The sequence below is a fragment of the Manihot esculenta genome, chromosome 5 (assembly GCF_001659605.2).
Source record: "Manihot esculenta cultivar AM560-2 chromosome 5, M.esculenta_v8, whole genome shotgun sequence".
In the NCBI taxonomy this organism is placed as follows: domain Eukaryota; kingdom Viridiplantae; phylum Streptophyta; class Magnoliopsida; order Malpighiales; family Euphorbiaceae; genus Manihot; species Manihot esculenta.
In genome coordinates, this window is record NC_035165.2 from 6,035,193 (window position 1) to 6,046,182 (window position 10,990).

The following is a 10,990-nucleotide window of genomic DNA, read 5'->3' on the forward strand; positions in this document are numbered from 1 at the left end:
TTAGACATTTTGAATGACATGAAATAATGAGTAATTTACAGTAATATATTATCTGAGAATTGGATGACATCCTTGCCTTTTAGTAAGAAGCTATTTAATTGCAAAAACTATTTAGAAGATGTAAGATTTCATGCAAAATAATTATCATTCATTCATTTGAAATTAAAAATTTGATAAGAATTCAATTTAATTTATTTAATTATTTTTTATTTCAAATAAAAAATTTTAATTTTTTTTTCTAACTTGAAAAGAATTCAAAGAAATAAAATTTTTGTGCAATTTTATAAAAATTTATTAATTTTTTTTATTTTTATAAAATAAATCATATCAAATAAGGACATGCGAAATTAATCAATCACATTTCAAATTTAATATTTATAATAATTTAATATTTTAGATTTAAATCTAAATTTATTTCTGTTATTTATAATTAAAATTGAAATTAAATGCGTTAAAGAGAGCGTTTGACTAGATGAATTTAAAATGAAAAAAGAAAAAGCACTGAATGAAAGGAAAGAATCACTTTGATTGATGAATAAAAAAAATAAAAGATGAAATTTAAAATATGAATTAAAATACTTTTTAAAAAATCCAAATTTTAAGTTATAAACTATTCTTAATTTTAATTAATTTAGAATTAGTTGATTCAAAACAAAAAAAAAAATTTAGAATTAGTGGTTGTATTCTTAATATTTGAGCAGGTAAAAGTATGATTCTAGAGTCTAGACTACATCACAGGAATAAGTGCCCGCCTCATGAGCTTGACTTTGCTTCTTCGAGTCCACACGCTAAGCCATTGGGGAAATTTCTCAAACACTTGGCTCCAGCTCCGTTCTCCGATACACAAAGGGAGAAAGGAGCAAGCTTTCTCTCTCTCTCGCTCTCTCTTTATTCTGTCTTCAACGCTTTCTTCTCTTTCTTTGTTGTTCTCCATGAATCCCTCTGCGTAACATTCCCAAATATAGAACCTCAGTAGATTTTACAAGGAGAGAGATGGCGGTTTCCCTGCAGCCGAATCAACCGACTCTCTGGGACTCGGTCCTCCAACTCACCAAGTCGGCACAGGAGAAAAACAGCGACCCTCTGCTCTGGGCGATTCAGCTTAGTTCCAGCCTCAACTCCGCCGGGGTCGTCTTGCCGTCTACCGAGTTAGCCCACCTGTTGGTCTCCCACATCTGCTTCGAGAATAACGTGCCCATCACGTGGAAGTTCCTCGAGAAGGCATTGACCGTCAATATTGCCCCTCCTATGCTTGTCATCGCTCTTCTCTCTACCAGGCACGTCGGTCCCTTAGCTCAACACTGTACACACACTATCTAATTTCTGTTTCTTTTCGAAGTTTACTAGGTAGGTCATTTTTTTGGACACTTGCTCTCTTTTTTCCCCTCTGAAGGGGAAAGGGAGGTTTAGCAATTTTATTTGGGCATGCTGTGTGAGTTGTATCCTAAAGACCATTTATTTAATTAATTTAATTTTCTTGGGAGTATTTTTGCAATATAAATGCTAGTAGCATTGGTCAGGCAGAAAAAAGGTTTTGGCATTTTCTTTCTATTGGCAAAATAGTGATATGTGGCGGAACCATTTTAGTGTTGTTTTTGCTCATTTTATGTTCTGCTGGGTGACGGACTGACGGTTCTCTATTTTGATCTCTCAAAACACTTAAACTGGTTTTATTTTCTTTATGTTGATGTTAATATTATTTATATGCTACAGGGTGATTCCAAATCGGCAGCTTCACCCAGCTGCATATAGGCTTTATCTGGAACTCGTTAAAAGGCATGCCTTTGCATTTGCATCTCAAATCAGTGGACCAAATTATCCAAAGTAAGTTTTAGTTATCGTACTTCAATTGCAGGAGAACTCTTTACCTTTGGCTTTTTTTTTTTCAATCTCTATGAACTTCTATTATTTCTTCTTCATTTCTGTCAAAATGGTCGGACACATTTCAGAATTGCACTTGTTCAATAATAGTATTATTAAGCTAGACAGTGATTCTTGCTGAACTTCTTGGTTAATAAGTTCTATGGTGCCAATGAGTTGTTTCTGCTAAATCTTTACAATGTGGCCCTCATCTATTCTAATTCTGGTATCTGAACTTGATAATTTCAAAGATAATCTAGCAAAAGCATGTGTAGGCTTTACCATTCTGATTATTGCCAGTTGAATTCAACATTTTCATTCTAATAACACCTGATGAATCAAGTGGTTCCATTTAGCTGTTAACACTTAGTGTCTTAACAGAAGAAATTAGAACAATTAGAGTGTTCAATTGGTCGGACTTATATGGTTTGTGATGTTCGCTTGTTCTCTGAGTTTCTCTGCATTGGTCCAATGCTTGAAGCAAACTGCAAGAGTGTGCCTGAAAATCAACTAAAAACTGAATGTAGGCTTTTTGATGCTCTTAAATGCTACTTTTTGTGCTAATAATTATTGCATCTTTTATAACATTCTCAGAGACTTTTTTTTGTCCTTATTACTTCTTTTATAGGACTTGTCATACACAGAAATAGTTTTGTCTTTTTGTAAATTTGCATTGCTATCTAGTTGCATATTGAAGATAAAAATCCTGCATGGCACTCTAATTTTGTTATTTATTGATTGTTTTTTGCTTGTTCTGTAATATACTTCTCTTCTTACCACCAAAAATACCAATGTATGTTGTGATGCAATTACAGGATTATGAGATCAGTTGATGAGGTTCTTCATCTTTCTCATATATTTGGTCTTCAAGTGTGCGAACCTGGGATGCTTCTGGTTGAATTTGTATTTTCAATGGTGTGGCAGTTGCTTGATTCATCATTGGATGATGAAGGATTATTAGAGCTTACCTCAGAAAAGAAGTCTAAATGGCTAACCAGTCTGCAAGATGTGGAAATAGATGGTCATGAAACCTTTGGTGGGAAAAGAAATGAGCTTCATGAAGGGCTGCGTAAAGCAAATACTACAATGGCTATTCAACTAATTGGAGAGTTTCTGCAAAAGAAAGTAACTTCAAGGATTCTCTACTTGGCACGACAAAACATGTATGAATTTATTTTTGTATTCACATTAATTTTTTGCTTGTGATTTTGCATTTTGGCTTTGTTGTGATTGGGATGATATAGAAAACAAGCAATTCATCAAGTCACTTGTTGTTTTAAACTAAGAAATGCCTTTCAGCTCTAATATCATGATTTACTGAGCCCTGAGTGGTTCTGTAATAGAAATTGGAGAAATATATTTCATTCAAATGTCACTGATGTAGATTCTACTATACTATAGGCATTCACACTGGCGGGGCTTTGTTCAGCGAGTGCGGCTGATTGCAGCGCATTCAGCAGCCTTGAGGAATTCAGAACATTTAACTGCAGAGATACTTCTGCAGTTGACATCTGATACACTACCACTTTTGTCTCAGGAGTGCAAAAAAATATCACAGCAAAACTTTCATGCTGTCATATCTTCGGGATCTCTGACATCTTCTACTGGTCAATGCCATGGGGCTAGTTGGTCTGTGCTTTGGCTTCCAATTGATCTTTTTCTAGAAGATGCTATGGATGGATCACAAGTTGCAGCAGTTAGTGCTGTAGAAAATCTTACATGTACAAGTCATTCATTTTTCTTTTTGAAGCTTAAATATTGCCTTGCCTGGAGTAGATTGGGCTTAGATATTCTGAGCAATATTATTTGTGCTGTTTCAGGTTTGGTAAAAGCTCTGCAAGCGGTTAATGGGACCACATGGCATGATACTTTTCTAGGTCTGTGGATTGCAGCTTTACGGCTTGTTCAAAGGGTGGGGACTAGTTCCAATGTGTTAAAGAAATTAATCCTCTTTGGATCATTGCTTAGTTTCACCTTGGGAAGAATATTGGAAAATTATAATAATATACTGCTTCCATATAAATTTTTTTTTTTTCAAAGAATTTCTACCCATTTTGTTCTGAGTTGATTGCTTTAAGAGAGTATATCTCAATCTATATAAGGCCTTTATAAAGTATTATTTGCAATGGAACTGAAGCAATGAGCCAAAATAAATGGAGAAAAGATAACCCGTCTCTAATAATGAATTATCTGAAGGTAAAGAAGAAATGTGTTGCAGGTGATGTAATGCATTATAGTCTTTTTCCTGGATTACATTGAAGCAGTTCTCAATTAAATGATATGGTTAAATCAGAAAAATGCATGCAATCAGCTCCCAGTATACAATACTTAAATGTTTTTTTGGAATTTTATCACATCTTTTTTTTAAATAAATACACAATATACCAGATTTAAGTTTTTTTCCATTTGTGGCCTTTTAGGAAAGGGAGCCCAGTGAGGGTCCTGTACCTCGAATTGATACCTGCTTGTGCATGTTATTGTCCATTACAACAGTAGCAGTGGCTAATCTTATTGAAGAAGAAGAAGGTGAGCTGATTGATGAAAGTGAACACAGCCCTACTGACCAAATGAAAGAGAAACAAAGTCCAGGAAAACGTCGCAAGGGTCTGATTACTGCATTGCAATTGCTGGGTGATTATGATAGCTTGTTGACTCCACCTCAATCTGTTACTTCAGTAGCCAATCAAGCTGCTGCCAAAGCTACACTGTTTATCTCAGGAGTCAGCAGCAGTAATGGCTATTATGAAAGCATAAGCATGAATGACATGCCTATTAGCTGTTGTAAGTGATTACAGAATTGCATTTTCACTCTGTTGGAGGTTTTAAGGTTGGAAGTAAATAAGAAACTTTGGATGATGTTAATACAAAATGACTTTCTTTTTCTTTTTCCCCTTTTGAACTGAATTATGCATATTTTCCCTGTTGGAATTTTCCACTAAAATATTTTAGTGCAGAAAAGCATTTTTTAGGGCCTTATTTTCAGAAAGTTCCCCATACAGAAAGTCCTTTCAAACTTGGTTTGCTGCTCTTCACTTCTAATGGTTCCCTATCACATATTCATTTATTATGTACCCTATCAATTATTTCATGTTCAGGGCTGTTTGAAGGCGTTCTTTATTGCTGTGCTTTTATATTTGTTTGTTGTTTACAAATTGTGCTCTCTAATCCTTATATGTTTTTTGGTTTGCAGCTGGAAACATGAGGCATCTGATTGTTGAGGCTTGTATTGCAAGAAATTTGTTAGATACATCAGCATATTTTTGGCCAGGGTTTGTGGTTGCACACTCCAGCCAAATTCCTCGTGGTGTTCTTGGCCAAATACCTGGCTGGTCATCATTGATGAAGGGTTCACCTCTAACTCCCTCAATGATAAACACTTTGGTGGCAACTCCTGCTTCAAGGTATGCTGCCTGTTGTATATTTAATTAATTATAACTGTAATTATCTTGCCTTTATGCTAGTTTCTGTTATTCTGGTAAGAAACTGAGTCCACTTTTATTACCAATGGGAGAACAAGTGAATCTCACCTCCTACATGCAGCCCAGCTTTTTCCACCAATGTTGTTCTTAGTAATACCCTTAACACTGAGCACAATTAGGAAGACCTTCAAATCTTGTCCAGTTTATGAAATGATATTATTTTTGTCATAATATTCCAAGTAAAATAGCTTACTTTCGATTAGTTCTATTCTTCTTTATAAGATTTGTAGAAGGATAATATTTGTTGTATTTCACAATAGAGATTACAACCTATTTATACATGAGAGACGATATTTAAACAGGAAGAAAAATTAAGTCTATAATTATACAATCCCTAAGATTAAGCAGCTGATCCATCTATCAATATTTATTTCCTATATTAACATATTTACTTTCTATAACTTATAACACTCCCTCTTCAAGTTGGAGCATAAATGTTAATCATACCCAACTTGTTACGTATATAATCAATTTCAGTCATAAGGACAACCAACCCAAAACAATTAAAATAAACAAAGGATCAAAAGAACAGAACCCATGAACAGTACCCGATGAACAGGAATAGTGCCCGATGAATAGAGCCCTAAGTTTTCAAATGTTACCCTTTATAAGTAACTCGATGAACAGAGCCCTAAGTTTCCAAACGTTATCCTTTATGGGTAACCCGAACGAACAGAGCCCTAAGTCCAAAAAAATTTAAATCTCTACGGGTGAGGCTTTGATACCATGTAGAAGGATAATATTTGTTGTATTTCACAATAGAGATTATAATCTATTTATATATGAGAGACAGTATCTAAACAGGAAGGAAAATCAAGTCTATGATTATACAATCCCTAAAATTAAGCAATTGATCCATTTATCAATATTTATTTCCTATATTAACATATTTACTTCCTATAACCTATAACAAGATTTTTCAATTTTCTTATTTTGCTTTGTAGTAAAATTATGATTCTAAGTTCACAAGTTGTACTACTATTTTAATTATTCGTTTTATGTTTATCTGGTTATGGCCTAGTAGAATTTGTTAAATTTATGTTAAATATCATTTTGAGTTTCAAATGTATGATACGAATTATAATCAACCATTTGCTTCAATAAGGATAATTAATTAGTTAAAAAAAGGGAACTATTTTAGAATTTGAGTCTTAGGTGGATGGCTGGAACATGAGGATGGGTCAGTCATATCCTTAGGTGGTGTCATGTAAATGGGTCTGGAAAAATGTTGTTTCTAGTTCTTTTTGGAGAATGATTGTACTCTGTTATTACGCCATGGATAAAAACTTGAGTCTTTTTTCGTCTACCTTGTGACCTGAGTGCGTGGGGCCTGGTTCAGGATGTGAGATATTCTACTCAACATTGATTGCATTGGGAATGTAGTATTGATTTCTTGTGAAGTTTATGGCTTTTTGTACTTCATGCACAATGCCTGATGGTCCAAACTCTCAATCTGTATACTTGCTACAATTTGGATCAGCTGTCATCCATCTTCTTCATAACATTACTGTAACATAATGTGTACAAGGAAGATTCATGCTTAGGTTGCATGTATATACCAAACAAAGGTGATAGATGTCTAATAATGATACTATTCCCTGATTTGCTAATTGCACCCTGGTCTTCAGTTACAACATTATTTTTCCTGAAGCCAGGTATATCAGATGCTCTTTTTTGTAAATTTACCCAGTGGTATGGCAATTGAATTTACGCTCATCAATTTGATGGAAGTTTATCAGAGATCGAGAAAGTATATGAGATTGCAGTCAGTGGCTCCAATGATGAGAAGATAGCTGCTGCTACTATTCTTTGTGGAGCATCACTATTCCGTGGTTGGAATATACAGGTAATGGTTTTCCATTTTAGACCTCTCTCTCTCTCTCTCCCCCATCCCCCCCCCCTCCCTCTGAAATGTTGACATGTCGTATATTGATCTGGTGTCTGTTATTTGCAGGAACATACTGTCCTTTTCATTATAAAGTTGTTGTCACCCCCAGTCCCTTTGGATTACTCTGGAAGTGAGAGCCACTTGATTGGTTATGCTCCAATTTTGAATATACTGCTCACTGGAATAGCATCTGTGGATTGTGTACAGATTTTATCCTTGCATGGTTTGGTGAGTTGAATTTTAATGGTGCATTGCTTTTACTGACTGGTATGCAAGTGTGTTTCAGAAAAGGGTAAAATAGTAGCGGAGCAAATTTATAAAGGTGAATCTGACAAATCATAATAATAAAAAAATATTTTCCAAGTATAGAGTGTAGAGGGTTACCATGTTTGTGAAAGTAATGTTGTGCACCAAAGTTAAGCCCATGAAGCATGTCTTTTCTTGCATTCATCCACATGAAAGAAAATTGATGTGAAAGGTTTGCAGAATTGAAGATAGGATATCAGGTTCTGAAAATGAATTGAAAATCTCTCGTACTTCATGTCGTTGCTAGCCTAATCACTTTTTACATTTCTTGCCAGGCTCCACTTCTTGCAGGTGCATTGATGCCCATCTGCGAGGTCTTTGGTTCAAGTGTTCCCAAGGTCTCAAGTATTCTTTCATCAGGGGAAGAAATCTCTTGTCATGCAGTCTTCTCGAATGCATTCTCACTTTTGGTGAGACTCTGGAGATTTCATTATCCACCTCTTCAAAACGTGATGGGAGATAAAACACCAGTGGGCTCCCAAATAGGCCCCGAGTACCTTCTATTGGTAAGGAACTCCCAATTAGCATCTTTTGGAAATTCGCCTAGGGATCGTATCAAAAGTAGAAGGTACTCAAAAAATTTAAATATACCATCAGATCCCATATTCATGGATTCTTTTCCAAAACTAAAACGCTGGTACCGGCAACATCTGGAATGTATTGCTTCCACATTTTCTGGTCTTATACATGGAACCCCTGTTCACCAGCTTGTCGACGCGCTCCTCAATATGATGTTCAGAAGGATAAATAGAAGTGTTCAATCGATGCCTTCTACAACTTCTGGAAGTAGTAATTCATCTGGCCCTGGAGCTGAGGAAGCTTATGTTAGACTTCAAGTACCCGCATGGGATATCCTAGAAGCAACTCCATTTGCACTTGATGCAGCTCTGACAGCTTGTGCCCATGGAAAGTTGTCCCCCCGTGAACTGGCTACAGGTTTGCTGTTGGCTAAAGAAAGTATTCTTGCGTCAAATTCATTTTTTAATGAGTAGGGACAAGTTTGACACGTGTAGAGCGTAAGTTAATTACTTGAGAGAGAAATATTGAATCAGTGCAAGAGGATTGGAGAGGGGCATGCTGTGGAGTTCTAGGAGAATATTAGCTGATAATGTAAGCTGAATGTTAATTGTGGTATATACTTATTTCTAATCTCTTTCGGGCTACACTTTTATTACAGGACTCAAAGATCTTGCTGATTTTCTGCCTGCATCTTTGGCCACCATTGTCAGCTTCCTTTCAGCTGAAGTTACACGGGGCTTATGGAAGCCAGTTTTCATGAATGGAACTGATTGGCCTAGCCCTGCTGCCAATTTAGCCACTGTTGAGCAACAGATAAAGAAAATAATTTCTGCCACCGGTGTTGATGTCCCTAGCCTCCCCGTAGGTAATAATTTGTTCATATGGATTCTTTGTTTTCTTCTTTGAGGTTTGGTTGGTTGATGTTTCTCTTTCAATGAATGGAACAACTTATAAGCTCCTTTAATCTTTCAAACCCCAATAATACATACATTTTCTAGATCTATAATTATAAAAAAGTTTTAGATTGCAGATGGGATTTCCATCCATGAGTTAGATCTGGAAATCCAATTCCTGAGATGGATTGGAAAGGCAGATGACAATCTACATTTGCCTAAAATCTCAACATATTTGGACAATGGAGCTATGCATGATTTATAAAGTGACATGTTCACCAAAGACAACACCTTGCGACCAAAAAAGTAAATAAATAAAGAAGATGAAGAAAGTAGTGCAAGGATTTTAAGTCATTTTTTTCTTGCAGGGGGGAACTCTCCAGCTACACTTCCTTTGCCACTGGCTGCCCTAGTAAGCCTGACAATCACTTATAGACTTGATAAAGTGTCTGAACGGTTCCTTGTCCTGGTTGGCCCTGCCTTGAATGCCCTTGCTGCTGGTTGCCCCTGGCCATGCATGCCCATCATAGCTGCTTTATGGGTGCAGAAGGTAAAACGTTGGAGCGACTTCCTTGTGTTCTCTGCTTCCGGCACTGTCTTCCACCATAATGGTGATGCTGTAGTTCAACTACTGAAGAGTTGCTTCACATCTACTCTAGGTTTTAGCCCCCCTCACATTTCTAGTAATGGAGGTGTTGGTGCTCTTCTAGGACATGGCTTTGGCTCTCACTTCTCTGGTGGGATCTCTCCTGTTGCCCCTGGAATTCTCTACTTACGAGTGCATCGATCCATCAGAGATGTAATGTTCATGACAGAAAAAATTCTTTCTATTCTAATGCATTCTGTAAAAGAAATTGCAAATAGTGGACTACCTAGCGAGACCGTGGAGAAATTAAAGAGGATGAAGTATGGGATGAGATATGGACAAATTTCTCTTGCTGCGGCAATGATGCGTGTCAAGCTTGCAGCTTCCCTTGGAGCTTCCATAGTTTGGATATCAGGTGGTTTGAGTTTGGTTCAGTCTTTAATCCAAGAAACTTTACCCTCTTGGTTTCTATCAGCCCACGGCTCAGATCAGGACGGTGGAAAATCTGGAGGTCTAGTTGCCATGCTTGGAGGTTATGCACTTGCATACTTTGTGGTTCTCTGCGGGACATTCGCATGGGGTGTGGACTCAGAATCATCAGCATCAAACCGACGGCCAAAAGTTCTTGGATGCCACTTGGAATTTCTTGCAAGCGCACTGGATGGGAAAATATCCTTCGGTTGTGATCGTAGCACTGCACGAGCATATGTATCAGGGTTTTTGAGCTTGATGGTAGCGTGCACCCCAAAATGGGTGCTTGAGGTTAATGTTGATTTGTTGAAGAGGCTTAGCAAGGGATTGAGGCGATGGAATGAAGAAGAGCTGGCTGTGTCCTTGTTGGGACTTGGTGGAGTTGGTGCGATGGGTGCAGCTGCTGAATTTATCATTGAAACTGCGCTATGATCCCTCTTTTCAGATATTGGTTTGTTCCTATTGTAGTTTTATGGAATCTAGCTCATGTAAATTGAAATAGTTTGTATAAGAAAGTAGGATTCTGTAGATGCTGCAGTTCAATATAGTCGATTTCATTTTGCTTGATTCTCATGGGCTTTTGCTTATGGGGATGAAACGATACTGGTGATGGTGAGGACGACGGGGTTAGCTGCTCCGACTCCGAGTGCTTAATATTTGGTGAATGGGGAGAAATGAACGGCAATGTCTCTTGCGTCTCAATCATGTCCGGTTTATTCGTACGGTAAAAGGTGAATTAATTTTTATTTTGGTATAACATGGAATATAGCTGATTATTTAGTTTCTATGAAAAAAATTTATTAATTATTTAATTTCTAAAAAAAAATTATTAATTGATATCTAATTTTAATAAATACATTAAAATATTTTAAAAATTTTATTAGTTTATTTTTTCATTAGTTTTAATTATTAAATATTATAAAAATATCTAAAATATTTTAATATGAAAGCATTAATTAATAATTTTTTTATAAAATTAAAAAATTAA

General features: G+C 36.3%; 1 protein-coding gene across 1 annotated transcript; it reads left to right on the forward strand.

Moving 5' to 3' along the window:
• Positions 1–713: 713 nt before the first annotated feature.
• Positions 714–10,569, forward strand: LOC110615037 (mediator of RNA polymerase II transcription subunit 33B). The gene is made up of 12 exons (XM_021756745.2): positions 714–1,277; positions 1,714–1,824; positions 2,676–3,023; positions 3,262–3,581; positions 3,681–3,772; positions 4,281–4,641; positions 5,051–5,261; positions 7,071–7,185; positions 7,294–7,455; positions 7,809–8,469; positions 8,711–8,917; positions 9,314–10,569. The coding sequence occupies exons 1-12, from the start codon at positions 994–996 to the stop codon at positions 10,432–10,434; spliced, it is 3,993 nt and encodes a 1,330-aa protein (XP_021612437.1). The 5' UTR covers positions 714–993; the 3' UTR covers positions 10,435–10,569.
• Positions 10,570–10,990: the final 421 nt, after the last annotated feature.

Excerpts from the sequence above, each read along its gene's own strand:
- LOC110615037 (XM_021756745.2), top strand. The coding sequence starts at position 994 with ATGGCGGTTTCCCTGCAGCCGAATCAACCGACTCTCTGGGACTCGGTC. Across the intron at positions 1,825-2,675 it reads AGTGGACCAAATTATCCAAA|GATTATGAGATCAGTTGATG; the intron begins GTAAGTTTTAGT and ends ATGCAATTACAG. Across the intron at positions 3,773-4,280 it reads CTTTACGGCTTGTTCAAAGG|GAAAGGGAGCCCAGTGAGGG; the intron begins GTGGGGACTAGT and ends GTGGCCTTTTAG.